At 33.4% G+C, this 16,566-nt stretch overlaps 1 protein-coding gene across 6 annotated transcripts in view; it reads right to left on the reverse strand.

Moving 5' to 3' along the window:
* Window positions 1–2,085: 2,085 nt before the first annotated feature.
* Window positions 2,086–16,566, reverse strand: part of LOC123006447 (lachesin-like) — a 46,261-nt gene continuing 31,780 nt past the window's right edge. For all 6 annotated transcript variants that reach the window (XM_044400936.1, XM_044400934.1, XM_044400930.1 and 3 more), the window contains exons 4-8: window positions 12,726–12,911; window positions 10,484–10,805; window positions 5,320–5,439; window positions 5,088–5,258; window positions 2,086–2,618 (exon numbers count right to left, since the gene is read on the reverse strand). In XM_044400936.1, coding sequence (XP_044256871.1) covers window positions 2,395–2,618; window positions 5,088–5,258; window positions 5,320–5,439; window positions 10,484–10,805; window positions 12,726–12,911 — 1,023 coding nt within the window. In that variant the 3' untranslated portion in view covers window positions 2,086–2,394. The remainder of the gene's footprint in view (window positions 2,619–5,087; window positions 5,259–5,319; window positions 5,440–10,483; window positions 10,806–12,725; window positions 12,912–16,566) is intronic.

The following is a 16,566-nucleotide window of genomic DNA, read 5'->3' on the forward strand; positions in this document are numbered from 1 at the left end:
TCCCAAGCCATTGTTGACAAAATATTTTGCCCCTCTACTCGTATTACTCCAATTCTAACACCACAAAGCAATTTCATCTACTCGAAAGAAATTATTCAACAAACCACAAAAACATAGTCACATTTCAACTCTCGCCTAAAAGCCATCAATATGAAAGATTACAGTTTTTGTTCATTCGAAAAAGGTGGGCTACTGTCGAGAAATTTCAACGATCTTGCTACCAAATGCGATTTTTCATAAAAATATTTTTTATCGAACAAACTACTTGTAAATCAATATTACTTTATCTTACATTCTTTAAAGACATTGTATTTTTATATCTGAACATTAAATTGTAAGCTCAATTATTCTCAGTTTCTTCTAAGTTCTTTAAACAAGTCGAATTTGTGTGAGAAAGTTGAAATAGTTCAAGTCCTCTTTTCAACTTTATGTTGTTCTTTGCCGAATATGCTGCAGCTGTGCTTTCTAATTTTGTTCGTCTGATCAGAACATATTATATAAATCACTCACTAAATAATTTCTGGAAATATTAACCCTATTGTGTTGAAATAAATGCACTTTTAATTACAGCTGTTTGTAATTTAACTCGTTCATAATTACTAGAATCCCATTTCAGTGTTATTTGAACTGCAGTATTCTAATTATTTTTGAAAAGATTGGTAGGAGTGAAATTGACTCGGGAGGAATTTACCGGCTTGAGATAACATTTTTAGCAATTAAAAGTGAATATCTTTCGGTTGCAAAACATACAATAAGATTCGAGAAAATTGCAAAATTAGTTAGTCGTAAAAGAAATGATGCATTTAGATAATGTCGTGGAAGAACAAAGGAAAATACTTCGTTTTAATTATGAGTTGCTGTGACACATTTTAGGGCTGAGTCTCTTGGAAAAGAAACTGTAGGCTTTTACATCTCTAATTAAAATTTAGTTCCAAAATTAATATTTCTGAATAGAAAACTATTGTCTTTTTATTGCTTGAATCCATCACCTTGTTTGTCAATAATACACATAAACACACTTTCACAAATTAATAACGGATATTAATGAAGGAGGAACTCCGTTGACAAATTCACTGAAGCACATCGTGTAACTGTTATATTTACACACTTCTGCTCAAGTTTATACCAGATATTATTTCGGCTTAAGTCTTGTCAATGTTGTGTCATGCTTAAGAACAATGGGGCCGCATTCATAGGCAAATGGAATAATTCAAACAGGGAAGATATTACTATTGTCTAATAATTTATCGGCTTAGACAACGCTGATGACGCAGATAACAGAGAATTCATACATCAAAAACGTATCAAAAGTACTTATCCAGACGTTGAAATTCGACCCGTCCTTGCGAAATGTGTGAATTTCCTTATTTCATTTCAGTTATTTTTCTGGTCATGACATTCAATTAAAACAATAGAACTTAATTATAAAATACGACCTGTCGTGGCTTGTGGTTTTTATTCGTTTGTTGTGTACAAATGCAAGTAACAAGGCTTTCTTCTATTAATTTAATAATTACTCAAGCAAAGTCTCAACAAACCGTCGATATTTCTATTTATTTTCTGAATGTGTCGTCCTTCAATGTCATTTCTTCAACGAAAAAATCCCAATCGATACTTTAACAAGATACTGGCTTTTAATGAAAGCACAGATCTATTTAGGTACATCAGAAATGTGCCAGGAATGCACAATGAGTACAGCAGTTAGTGGCTTTAGTGATAAGAAACTTTGAAAAGGCCACCCTAGCTCTTTCCTTGTTTCAGCATCAATCGACAAAAAATTCACTCGTTACGACCATTTCAACACGCATTCGGACTATTATATTTTATAATTAACTGCATTGTAATCGTCAAAAGAACACAATTCAAACCCTAATAAATAACTCGAAAAATGCTGTGCAGTATAGTGAAAGTGAAATTAATAAAATAAAAACATATTTCAATTTAGTTTTACCTAGTATAATTAGTGAAAGTATTTGAAAGAATTTTCTTTGAAAAGTGAGTGTTGGTGTTATAGATTTGAGTATCGACAGCTTTTCGGTTTATGGGCCAATTTCCAGTTTGGGACGGGAAGTAAATAAAATTCAATTAAAATTCGAAACAATTTATTTAGCTTAAATATAAACATTTTATGCAACAGTAAATAAACGTTTGAACGTAACGTGAACAGAATCGACTACTGAACATATACGATCGTTTAGGTTTGATACATTTGAATGTAAGTAAACGAATTAGCAGGCGTCTAATTGCAACAGAGGCTTAACATTTATCATGCTACTTTTAACATTTGCTATGACAGTTCATATAATACAGACGACACTCAGCGTTAGGTAGCGAAGCACGAGTAGATTTGGCACATATCACATTGCACTGTGTCCGCGCACCGTCACTGCAGCGTCAAATCAACAGGAAGAGTACCAACAGAAAGCTAGCGGATCGCAACACCGTGTCCGACGTACTCCCGGAACTTCCGGAACTGATATTCGGCTGCAAGCTGCTCTCTTCAGTTTCAGTAAGTGGCCCTTGATAGCCGTTATACAGACGCTTTTCTGTATTTTCCGTTTCGACGTCTTCTTCCATATTCTCGTCTTCGGCATCTACACGCTCCTGAATCTCCATTTCTGCAAACATAGTCCGTATTAAATATTTTAGACAATTTCGGTATTGGTCTCAAAATTAACTTTTATCGGAATAGGATTCCAATCTTTGAAAAGTTTTCTGTCAATAAAGCCTTTTTGCTCAAGTTTTCATTCGAATTATTGCACAAAACCAATAATTAAAATAATAATTTTGTCAACCATTTTGGTTTCTCACATTACGTAAAAACAAAGTATAACAATGTGTTTGATTTTAAATTAGTTAAATCGGTAGAAAGTTTTAATTTGTTTTGAATTGAAAGGTCGATAGGCAAAATTTCTCTCCTAAATAAACAATGGATCGAAATCGTTAAATCTGCTTGTAGTTCGGGGAAATACAGATTCAAATAATTACCGTGATAATTTTGAAATGCTGCATTTCTCGCGCAAGACAAAAATGTACCTTCACCATCGTTTTTAAGCGGAGATGTGGAAATTTATGTTGGCATGAATTTCAAATGTACAGTGTACGATATATTAGATCGTAAGGACAAGCCCGTTCAAAAACCAATCCCTAACAAGAATTGTTTTAAATAACAAATGAAAATCAAAAGTTTTTTCAAGATTCGGAAAAATAAAAACCCTTTTATTTTATGTTTTATTTTATCAAATAGAAAAAATAAAGTTTTTTTTTTGAATTAGCATAATGTCTAATAGAACAGAAATGCATAGCTATTTTTCAACAAAAATATATTCAAATGCGTAAAAAATTCACCATTTTGCTTTGTGTTCGTGACATGACGTCTCTAACAAATTTTATTTTCAGTCTTTTACTTCTTCCAATTCGTTACAAAAATATTGTTCACACGAGCTACAAAAGATGAAATAGTGTTTGCACAGTTTTGGTGCAACCACGTATTTATTCACTCACTCACTTTACCTATTTTGCGTGTCATTAGAAACTTTGCTCAAAATTCCATCAATCGAAACAAGAAATAAACAGGTTGCGTATGTCGTGAGACGACTAATGAACACGAACAATTATTGTATTTAAATTAAATTTCAAATAATGCAATTAGTATTGTATAAAATTACAACCCTAATTGTTATTCGCCCTGAGACTTCGTTTTAATTCGTTACATCGTTTACTTTGTAAACATAAATACGTCAAGATTAAAACTGAAATTCTCTTACAAAAAGCTTGTAAGTTCCAGTCAACTCTTGTACATACATTCTTAAAATTTATTCTATAATTATAATTTATAATAACACTGAATAATTTTATTACATTAATTATTTTTACTTTACGCTTTCTTTTCATTTACTATCAAGATTGTGAAGGCGTGAGTTGTGTATTAAACAGTACAGTCGTTTAATGCACACTCTTGTGTTTTCAATTAATATATTCATTAAGACTTAGATAAAACATGTTTTTGTAGACAAGCATAATTTATTATATTAAATCAAGTGTCATGAAACAGCATATGAAATTTAATCGCTTTGCTACTAACATAAAGATAAAGGGAAGCTACGTTGAACATTGATTTCGTGACTTCAAGTACCATATCATGTTTTTAACATGCCATAAATTTTTTAAATAGATATACGGTTTTTTATTAGTTACTTTGGTTTTCCGTAGTAGCTTATGCGCTGCTTCTATCGAAAATATCTTATTATGAAAACAAGTCTGTCAATGATCAAGTAAAAGAAATCAATAACAAGAAAAGCTTTTTACAGGTACTTTATTTAAATAAAAAATAGATATGAAAGAATGGAGGAATAATAGATTTCGTGTTTGTATAATTTATGTTTTTTGTAAATGTGTTTTAATTTAGTCGAATTTAGAAAAGTTGAATATATTCGAATATATTTATGCATGGCAAGCTAAATAGATTTTCTGAATACGTAACTGACACTTTCATTATCTAGACACGCCGACGAAAGCTTCTAATCTCTTTTCTCGCCAATTAAACGCCCAACATTTTAACATTAATTTCACTATGAAGATTGAATCAGATGAAAATATTGCCTTCGTTGTACTTGTGCATAGTAAGTTAAATAAGGGAAATGAGAAAGTATTTGGAAGTATATTAGTAGTAAGGTAAAATTTGAGAAATATCTTTTTCTTTAATTTGAGTCGAATGGTAATTGTGGCCGTTAGAGTGTAATTGGTTTCGTGTCGGAGGCGCAAATGAAGAAATATCTGAGTGGTTGAATAGAAGTAATTTTTGTGTAAGATGGCGGTCTATTGTTGAGTATTTGGCTAAGGTGTAAAGTTAAAGAAAAAGTGTTGGTTGAGGTAATAAAAGTGGAAGAAGCAATTGACTTAAACCGTTAACAGATATACATTGCCGTGTCGAAAATGGGTCGGATACAAAAGTAGTAAGTGAAATTTTAGCGATTTTTGTGAAAAATCCAATTTCATTTTATTGCGTCGCCAATTCGAGTGTGAGTCTCATCAACATTTCATAGTTTCGAAGCTGTAAATCAGAAAGTAAGTGGAAGTTGGCTTACCATAGAGACGAATGTTGCCTTCGGCATCACCGATCGAGTTTTTGGAGATACATTTGTAGCCTCCAAGATCTGATTTGTGGAAGCGGCGTATAACCAGCTTCATCTGGACGCTATAGTAAGAATTGTTGATTTCGGTCATATGATATTTATCGTTCGAAATGATCATTTCGCCTACAGGGAAAAGGGAAGAAAAATTGTTGTTAGTGGAATTTTAGTTGTTAGTCGTGATTACCGCTTTCTCTGGTCCAATAGTTGATTGCCTTTGGTGAAGCCTCCACGTGACATTGGAGAGTGACGTCGGTGTTAACCGGAGCGCCCACTAGCTGGTTGGGGACCTGAATCAGGGGGTGAACTGCAACAGAGGGGTTTACATCATCCGTCAACGGTGTCAGGCGCAGTGCTCTACCCTTCCCATAATACGCCGGAAATAAGCTACGAATAGCCACCGGAAACTGCACGAAAATGGAGTGTTGTGACAATTATGCCTGTGCGGGCCACGGGGCCACGGGGCCACGCGGCCACGCTACTGGGGTTAGCGAGGTGCAAAGAGTGTAGCCGCAGCCCGCATCGCGAGGGGAGATACGGATACCTACTATAACAGATATCATGGCTGAAAGATGTGCTGAAAGACCAGTGAGTCATAACGACCGTGATAAGCTTTTATAATCTAAGTACTAGAACTCTAACTGCTCATACTTTTTATCGGGTTGAAAGTTGCGGAACCTCCTTGTACCCTACACTAACATTTCTTAAGAGATGACTTTCAATTTCAGACTTTACACAGTATATTTACTTAGCGGCCTGAACAGCGGCGCGGTAGATGTATAGCTGAAATTCATTCCCCTCGACGATAAAACTTTGGAGCGCGATCGAATTATTCACTATATTGTGGCACGGGTAGCGGAACTGAAAACTGATAACAAGTGCCCCAAATTGATTGACTAACTGACTGGTTTTTAACTGGAAAAATTGAAATTGTTTCCAAACTTAACTCAACTACATTGTTTCTTACAAATCGACTGCAATATACGAACTTAGGGGTGAGATATTGGTCACATTCGATACGATAGTGATTTACGGTTATCATTTGGAACGTATCAAGATTAATTTCCGCCCGGCGCGTCCACCAATCGACGCCAACTACAGACGACCCAACAAAATCATTTTAAAATCTACATCTAAATGTCAGTTTGTACAAATACATTATGCATACCTTTTGATGCAAATGTTACTCGGACTAAAATCCATTAATAGATGTTAAATATTCCAGAAAGTTTATTAGGAAAGCACCGGACATTTCGTCCTGCGACTGCGGAACGCTCATACATTTATTTATTTAATGTAATACATAAATTACGCCGTCCCGTATTGCGTAAATGCATAACCAGTACAAACCTGTGAGCGCTTAGCATACACGTCGGGAAATGATTGAAGTTGCGTCGGCCAACGTTTGTATTTATGGTTATGTTTATAATCAGCCGGCATTGTCTACTTAGCGCGCACCCATTACCCCGGGCTATTGTACCGTGTGCATTCCGCCGCATCCATATTCATATGAGCTTTTAAAACAATTGTTCATTCTCGCCTTTATGCAACAAAATAAATAAAAATGCAATACCGCATAGTAAACATCCCAACTGTCAGATCCGCATGTCATCTCTCCTCTAACTTATTGTTACATCAAACCATCGAGCATCGACCCTCTATCAACTCCCATGCACAACCCTTTTTCCCTCTTTTCCCAAGATCACTGCACAATTACATCCTCCATTCGCAAAATCCACGCAATTGGCGACACAGTACCATTTAGCTAGATTTACTGTTCCATTGTTTCGCAACTATTTTACATTTCAAAAATGAAATCAATCAATCCGTTCGCTTTTCACAGTGTTTGAGCTTAAACTCGTTCCTGATATTTTTTTTTTTAATTGTAAAATTTTACAATTACTATGTACAAGTTAGCGTAGTTAAATACACCACCTGCTAGTTTTTTAGCTTTTAGTCATATGTGAAAAAATGAAACACATAACGCTAGCTTAAAGTGTCATCATAACCTCTCTACAGCCCTTAAATAATTATATTCTTATTGTTTGTAGGGTGAATTTTAATTTTTTAACGATCAACTATAATAATAACTACTTACGTGTATAAAAGCGTTTAAAAAATCTTTTGGTACGTTGCAGATTTGTTTTGAATTTGACAAATGGTAACAGTACAATTTTTTCGAATCAATAAACAATCAGAAAATAGTTTCATGTCATTTAGGCCCCAATCCCAAAATGCTCTTCCATTTTTTAATTACGTCATGTAATGCAGTTTATTCACTTGTATTACTTTCACCGTATTAAGTTGTGAGTTGATTCCTGTGCAATTCCCTTTCGACAATCTAATTTAGAAGTGGGTTGTATCTGGGTGCAAGTGTGTAGTATGGTTCCAACAAGTGAGGTTTGCTTTTGAACCACCTGTATGTAATTCACTAGGAGAGTCAGACACCAACGCAGAAGTGTGTGAAAACGCTGAAACTTCAAAACAAACATTTAAAAGTTCTGTAGATTGCCGTGAAGCGGAGGTTGTCTGAATCACGTGTATTTTCTCTCAAAATTGGAAACAAGCAATGTTTGCTTTCGGACAATATAATAAACGTGTTCAAAGCTTGAACGACTTGAAAACCGAATTCAAAAATATAAATTTATTTTAATAAAAGAGTTATTGAGAAAAGTATGTATACATGAGTAGTAAGCTCCTTTCTCTGCTGCACTTACAATTAAGTCGATTCTATTTTCCCCGTTTTAAAAACATTTTTTTACGAATGGAACCTGCTGAAATTTCCTCATTCATTTTTCCGCTCATATTACATGGTTTAGGTATTTAACACTCACGTCCAGGGAAATTGCTAGCGGCTAGTTGCTTCAATCATTCTGTATAAAATAGGTTTAATCCAGGTAACACCCACGTTTAAAATATTACAAAGGAAATCTTTTCAAATTATGAAACAAATTTTAGAAAGTGCAAAATTTCTCATGCCGATTGTTTACTTAAACAAATTGAAAGTGAAATAAGTACTAAAAACACTGCAGACCAAATGATCCATTATAATAATTGGTTGGGCAAACTTAACTCGAAACGAAATAAATACAGAAAATAAACACCTAAGAAGTATTGGCAATTGTTTTTATAACCCTCATTCACGTACAAAAACTCAACAATGAAACAATTAGTGAAGACTTATTGAGTTATGGGAAAGAAAATTATTAATTTACGCGAAAGCCAAGAAAAATATTTTCTTAGTTTCAGATAACCACTTCGACTGTGACTTGACACGAGTACAATTTCTTTGTTAAAGCTTATTTTACATTTTGCTTAGCAAAATATGTCGGTGAAATTTGGCTAATAACATATTTAATTTTATGTACACATTAAATGCAGCGTTGCATAACATATTTGCATTTATTTAAATTTTAGTTGAAAAACTTGTAAAAGTTTATCTATAGATATAGATAAAGATTTAAGTTTAAAATCGACTACATGGCATGCTGCATTAGCAAAAGTTGTACTCTAAATTTAGATTCAAGAAAAATACAAAGTAAATTATTTCCTGCAACTTAATGTGTCAGTTTTAAAAGTAAATAACCCAGTTGAAAGCAATTTCTTGTGCTTGTGCAATTTAATAAATAAATAAAACTATAGAATTTGAAATGTATTCTAATTCTTTCAAAAGTTGCAAACGTTATGTTTGAAGTCTAAAAGTAGTTTTTGTTGTATTCCCAACGAGCGCTCTGTGAGCAAACTTCTACATTCCTATGATAAAACTAAACAAAGCTTTCCAATTTTAGCTGTATAGGTTTCAAATTAGTTGGAATCGCTTTATTTAGCTGCTTTTTTGAATTTGATTAAAAGACCATTCAAGTCGTTATATTTATTCGACGCATTTGTATATTTTATTTCCAATTGGATTAAAACCGTAACGAGTGTTTAACTTTATTTGCCTTTTTCACATCGTCAAATAATGATGTTTAACCTTTATAAATGATTAGGAGATTAGGTTTAAAGTTATGAAATATTCACAATAAGATTATTTGTACAATCTAAGCAAATTAGCAAAGCTCACAACGACGCCACGTTCAGGTGATGAATCGTATTGTTATTGAAATTGATTGAATAGTCTAAACACAAGCCCACAATGGTTAAATTACATATCATACTTAAATCGTTTTATGCTTTTAATGGCTTGTTGTTTGTCAAACGCTGAAACGCAATTTCCCACTCGCTTTACTTGCATTTATATGAATTTTAAATTCCACGATCAAAATGATTCGTTTTAAAAAATTCCGGACTTCATACCCTTAGAGAACTAATCGCCACGTATTGACAGCAAATAAAATATTTTGGCTAAACTTTAAATTGCATTATTAGCAAAGTTATTTAAGCTTCGTTCATACATTTATTTTCCAGACAATTTCATCAATCGCCAAATAAACCAATTTTTTTTCTTAGTGGATTAACTTAAGACTTTTTCGGTCGACTAACGTTTCATTTTTTAAGCTTTGAGTAAATAAAGAGACAAATCTAATTTGGCTGTTTTGTACGATAATCTGCCTGTTTATCCGCAAAATACTCGAAACAAATATAAGCTAATTTCTACAAGCTATACAAATTTTATATAGAAGAGAATATCCTCAAACGAAGACAGCATTCCTGTCATTATCAAGTTCGAAAATGGTTCCCTTAAAGCCTGAAAATCTGGTACTGTTTCTTTGACTATAATTGAATATAGCGCTTATTCCACAAATTTTGCCCTCTAGACATTAAACGTTGGCTCGAGCCGAAGCTTCACAACAAATAAAAATGCACTGGCCTGAAAATATATAAAACAAATTGAGAAAACAATTGCGTTATTTTGCAAGCAATCCTAACATTCATTGTATCATAAATAACACGTTTTTATTTTAATGCAGCTACTACAATTCATCTCTTACAGATCTGTTAAACTCGTTAATTTCCCTAACCACTTTAAAAGCAAAATGTAAACAAAAAATTAAGTCACATAATCATATACGTTTATAAAAATATTTTTCATAGGTGTATATTTGAGATAAAGTAATCTGTCGGGCTTGTTTCGGTTTAATAAGAGCAATAAACGTCCGTATCACAAAGTCGGGCTAAAATGTAAATTTCAGGCCAGATTGCCGACAAATCTAATGATGTATTTCAGAATTTTGTCTAGGGAAGCACTGAACTTAAGCATTTAATTAGAAAAACACAAAAAGTGTGGATATTTATTAAATAAAGTGTTGCGATGACTTTATTGGTCATTGTTTTCTACTACCTGTCTTCTTTGTAAACATATATTTAAAAAAAGACTACTTTTTTATCGATTCTATAAATAAGATACCTACAATGTACATGAAGCATCATTCTTTTGCTGACCGAAGGAGGGACCCCGTTGGCAGCGATGCAAAGATATGCGCCCATTTCCGACCTTGTGACCTTAGTTAGGGTCAGCATTTCTCCTTCGACTGAAGTGAGTCTTTCAGTCCTGCCTGTGCTACTTTTCGCCACAATAGCTCCACCGTCTTCTCTTCTCCAGACGATATGCGGTTTCGGATAACCGCGAGCTTTGCATACTAGCTTCGCTGAGCCACCTTCTGGTACCATCATATCTCCCGACGTTTCTTCATAAATAATGTCCGGAGGAATTACCACTTCTAGAAAGGCAGTCTGCAAAGGCAGGCAATTACTACACGTTTATTGCATCGCCAGGAAGTAGCAACTTAAAAAGTAATTGTTTAAGCGCTGCAAATGTCTCTCCACCAACTTATTTATTGCTCTGCAGCCATATTCAGATTGCATAGCAACAGCGCGACATACATCCTTTACCCTGTTGTCACTCTAGGTGCAATTCATTAAATGGTTGTAGTACGTTTTCACGGTAACAATACTCTAATGTTACCATTAAATTCTCACTAGGACAGATCAAATCACCTCCGGATTCACTACTGATTCAACACGCGACTATTTTTGGTGAATAATCCTTAATTAGTGCACTGCTGAGCAATTTTGGATGTTAGTCGTATGTTTGAAGTAATGTGATGTAAATTATTTATTACAAAAATATGTGGAAAGCTGTAATGCCTGTAGAACATAACCATAAACAAAGATCTCTAAATTGTGCGTAACAGCGCTAATAATGTGAAGAAATTTTAATGTGAGAGCTTTGTAGGACAATGCATGGAGCTCACATTTCACAGCAAGCACCAAACTTGTTGACAGGATTTGGATGGAAAATTCTCAAACAGTCCCTGAAGTCCTCTCGTAAGCAACTACAATTTCTTTGGATCCTATAAGGAAGCGCATCCTATGATCACAAGATTCAAACTAAACTTCGGAAATATAAAACACGCAAAAAATAAGAATTTTTCCATCAACGTTTTTAAACTGTTTCGGTAAGTTTGAAGCGAAACGTGGTCTTCGATTAACTTGAAGTGAACTTTTATAAATCAATTTACACTAAAGTTACCAAAAAACAATTGTTTAATTATTTTCAACAAACGCTACTTGTTGGCGCTAATTCGAAGCACTTATGGTTAGTGAATACGGTTTCACATTTAATTAACTTCCTTAGCTTAGATAGCTAACTCGGCATGCTTCGTTTGATCTGATTTCCATCCCTTCCTTATCGATTCTGACGGAATAATTCATAGCACAATTGTCAGGCTAAAACATTGAATCACAGCAGAAACATGTAACAGATATTCTTTCCAAATTAACTGATTTTAAACCATTAACAGACATTTAAAGCAATTTCGGCACATCGATCAGATTATCCGATCAAACTGATTGACAGACAGTTTGACCGTAAGTGGATTTCTTCCGATATTCTTTCAGTTAACTGACAGATATTTGGCGCAATTTTAGGCACACGCCGTTTAGTTTCACTTGCTTTTGCTTAAAATTATTTTTAAACTTTCATTATCATATTATCATACTGCAAAAATGAAACAAACACAGCCAAATCATTTCATACATGTTACATATGACACTCAACAAACACATCATTTTATATTAAGAGATAAAATCGATGTTATAAATGTGAAATTCGCATAGAAAATTTTGTTCAGTGTATACCAAGTGACACAATGCAATTACTGAAACACTGCCAATTGTTGGTTATTGATATGTAAAATTAATTTGGTCTAATGTTTAATTAAACCATACCAAACTATATTTTGTAAACTTACCTGAATATATAACTAATTACTGTTTTAAAATTTAACAAATTAGAATAGATATTTGTTGTCTTAAGATATTTAGTTAAAATTAAAAATCATTTTAGTTTAAAGAGTATTTCTTTAATAGAGCCAAATTCATTTTGCCTTAAAATGGAGTTGACAAGATTTTGCACCGAGTCCTTCAATTAGAAACTATGTTATTAGTATAGCAGTATTATGTTTGGAAACTGAAATATTGACTAGTAGTATCCTTCAACTCATCAACTCACTAATGCATCCGACAAAATATCAACAAAAGTTGAAATAGAAATTTCAGATTTACAAAATCCAATAGTTTCTATTGATAATTTTTTTTTAATAATCATTTTGAGGCATTTTTGAGTCAAAATGATAAAAAGGCTATACTCACCTGCATTTTCATAGGGTCAGTATTTACTTGGCACATATACTGCCCCCGGTCTTCTCTCTTAACGTTCCGTATATTCAACGTCCATGTGTTGAAATCGTTGTGTGTTACAGATAATCGTGCGTTGTTGGTAATAACGTGCTCATGGATGGCTAATATTGCCTTGGTGTCCGCTTTTATCCACGCGACCTGATCCAAAATGAATTGTGAACAGTTGTGGTAAATACGCTTTAATATGATTTCATTTTATTTATTTTGAAAGAAAAAAACAAAAGTCGAAAAACATTATCTTTGCACACAAAAATAAACCGTTGTTCTGGAAGTTATCCCTAGATTAAAACTGTGCAATAACAATAACCATAAATAGCAAAGAAGAAACATAATACATATTAATCTAATGTGAAGTTGAATATTCTCTTCTGTGTCTGTACGCAATTAACAGAAGAAAACATTTATGCATAATAAATTTTACCTCACTTTGTAATTTTTACCTGATTTAACGTAATTAAAACTAATTACACACCAACCCCACAGACCTCCGTTGCTTACGCCAAGTTTAAGATTGTGAAATGTTCGTTACAAATTACACTAGTCGGGTAATAGGACCAAACATACGTTTGTGTAGATGTTGTTTTTGATTTTTGCTAATTGAAGAAAATGATACATAAGTGGTTGAACACTAATTATAAAACAATATTTGTTCAAACAGAAAATAACACTTCTCTTGCATCTAAATTAAATCTGCCGTGAACGATGTGGAAAACCAAAATAGATTTTATGAATACGCTTCGCTAGTACAAATTGAATTTTGTAAAGCTACGACTGTGGTTCAGGTTTTAGCACCGTTTTTAAAATTATAAATGTAATTTAACTCGTTAATAGTTAATGTCTGGCCGGTGGTATAGCTCATCAAATTGTTTGTAATTTGTGGATTTATTTGAATTTTAAAATTTAAAGCCCGTGAATGCTGTTGTATTGCCACATTATTTAGCAGCATTAATACTGAATGAAAAAATTGTTTGATTTATGTCAGGGTTGTCATAACTTAAATGATAAAGCAAAGTAATAAAAAAAATATTAATTAAATCTAAGATGTATACTGTCCTTAAACATCAGCTCTCGTTTATAAAGTTTAATGTTTTGTTTGCATATTTAAATTAAATTATATTTTACCGTTTCTCCAGACTACAAAGTAGCATTTATAAATTTCGTTAATTATTTTCGTGGAAAATTCAATTTTAGACATTCTTTATATATATATTTAATTTTTCGTCAACCAAAAGAAATCTTAGATGTTACTCAACCAATTTGCATTAAAACCCAACTTACTTTATTACAATTACATGTTTATGTATACTACCTAAGTAAAAGTTGATAATGCGGTAGAACACTAAACACTCCCCTTATCCTTCATCTGCATAAAAGAGATTTTACAAAACGAGGCATTAATTTGAACGGCCCCAACTTTATTAAATTTACTCGGAATTTTTCTAACTCTCTAATTTTCTATTTGACGAAAACTAATTTCAACATTTTTTACACATTCTAGAATCTAGATTAAAGTAATTAAATTTCAAGACAAAAATAAGATTAAATTGATTTTATACAAAATGAAAACATCGCTCAAGTATTTCTAGCAAATTTCAGGCCGCATACCAATCCCCAGAATTTTATTAGGAATTGTGTTTTCAATCAAATTTCGTTCTTCGGCAACTCCTCCCATTTTTACTTGTAAGACCTCAATATTAATCATCGCTAAACAAGACAATCAAAATGTCACAGCTAACAAATGTATTGTTCTACCTCTAGAAATTTTAAATCACTACCTACTTCACGTATTAACAGAGGAAAATACGCTTAATCAAATATGGAGCGAAGCAGACGATTGGTAATCACACTGGATTATACCGAATTCAGGAGTTAGTTTGAGACTCAAATATTAATTTTGAGCTACAATCTGCGAATGTATTTATAAACAGATGTTTCTCTTTTCCGGATGCAACCGGTTTTTGAATGAAGACTGAAAAGTTTTAAGGTAGTATGGACGTTGTGGCAGATACTGATATGTTTATGGCATTTAATTAAAATTTGCTATAAAGGCAGTGTGCATTTGAGGGGAACTAGGTAATGATAATGGCATACAGACAATCAATACTGCATAAGTGTTATGATTTTAATCCATGAGTTATGGTGTTGGTCCTGCATTTCCCCTTTTAGATAAGTGTTTACCAGATCTGATGCGACTGGCGTCGAAGGTGAATAATGGCAATCTTGTTTGCATATGAAAGCTAACGGTCCCGCAGTTGGTCCCGGGCCGTGACCTCGCAACCATGTCACATGCAGCCGATAGACTCCCGATAACATCAAATCCTATAGGTCGTTCACGGCGAAAGTGAATTGAAATTAGAGATATGGCAGCAAACAGCACCCATAGTGAATTCTGGCCTTTGCAGTTAAGCCGTTTTAACACCCCGCGCATCAACTATTGTGTGCTAAACACAATTGCATATTTCATTATCTAGAGAAACAGAAGGATTACCAGAGTTCGCACCAAGATGGTTGTATAATGGAAAGCATAATTCCGCTACAAATGTCCGTGTTAGAAGCGTGTTTGGGGCTCGAGGTCGTCCTTTCGCAGGACATTCCCTGTGCCGAGATATTGCTGATCTAGCAATTAATCCACGCCATTGTTTGGTCAGACGGGTCAGACACTAGTTTTAGATCTGCCGCGGTAAACTAAATAATGGCCGCTTAAACATTTAAAGAAAATTTTATATCCCCACTCTGACAAACACATTACCCAAACTCCAGAAATCCTAATTAATGTTTGCATCCCTCCTGTTATTATTCGAGCGCATAACGGCTTTTTATCGATCGCAAATCATAAATCGGTGACACTGAACTGTAGCAATATCAGTTATTATAGTACCACCAATATTCCAGAAATATTGCAAATCGCGTAAATCAACAAAAATTCACGATGCTCAATCTGGTCTGCATTTTGAATGATTTACAATTCGCCCACCGTTGCCGAACTTCGTAAACAAACTTGTGATCTGTGTTCAACCAATCGTATTGTGTCAAAAGTAATCCTTGATGAAGCTGAACGCCGTCACAGCTATCTTATTCCTTGCACGTTTCAAACTAACTAACCTATTACAAGTATCTTCACTATATTTTTCGGCAGCTAAAAATTAAACGCACTACACCAAACTGCAAACCAAAAAATGTTCACCTCCGGCTTAAAGCACAAAAATTTAAAATATTCTGCTAATAAATGATGATAGAGACATCCCCTTTAGAGCGAATTGAATAAAAATTTGCAAAGTACTATTTGCTCATGTTTATTTATGAATAAATATTTATGGAAACACAAAAACTAAATTTGCAAATATTTAAACATTAGCTACAAATTCAAAATTGCTTCTTTCAAAAATTTTTCCAAGAACGTGATATTTTCATAATTTACATGTTCAGAAATCTAAAGCTTTTTAAAGCAGATCAATCTATACTTCATTTAAACCCAATTAAATGATTTTTTTGTTTTGTAAAATGTATAATATAGTAAAAATTTGTATTTTATATTTCTTACAAAATTTGAAGTCAAATCTCATTTTCTAAGCACTTTTAGTAGCGTAAAACGAGATAAACCGAGATAAACTTTTACAGATCATGAGTTTAGAGATCGAATGCATTATTTGTAGTCAGGCAGAGGACGTTTCGTTTAATATTTCTACGAGTATTACAAACTGGCATTTCTGCATATCTACCTAACCTCGGCTTTTCTGAGATTTATTTTGTACACGATAAAATTCTATTGATATACATCGATTCTCTGATCGAA

This window comes from Tribolium madens, unplaced genomic scaffold (genome assembly GCF_015345945.1).
Source record: "Tribolium madens isolate multiple individuals breed KSU strain unplaced genomic scaffold, Tmad_KSU_1.1 Scaffold_2;HRSCAF=44;Tcas5.2_LGX, whole genome shotgun sequence".
Taxonomy (NCBI): domain Eukaryota; kingdom Metazoa; phylum Arthropoda; class Insecta; order Coleoptera; family Tenebrionidae; genus Tribolium; species Tribolium madens.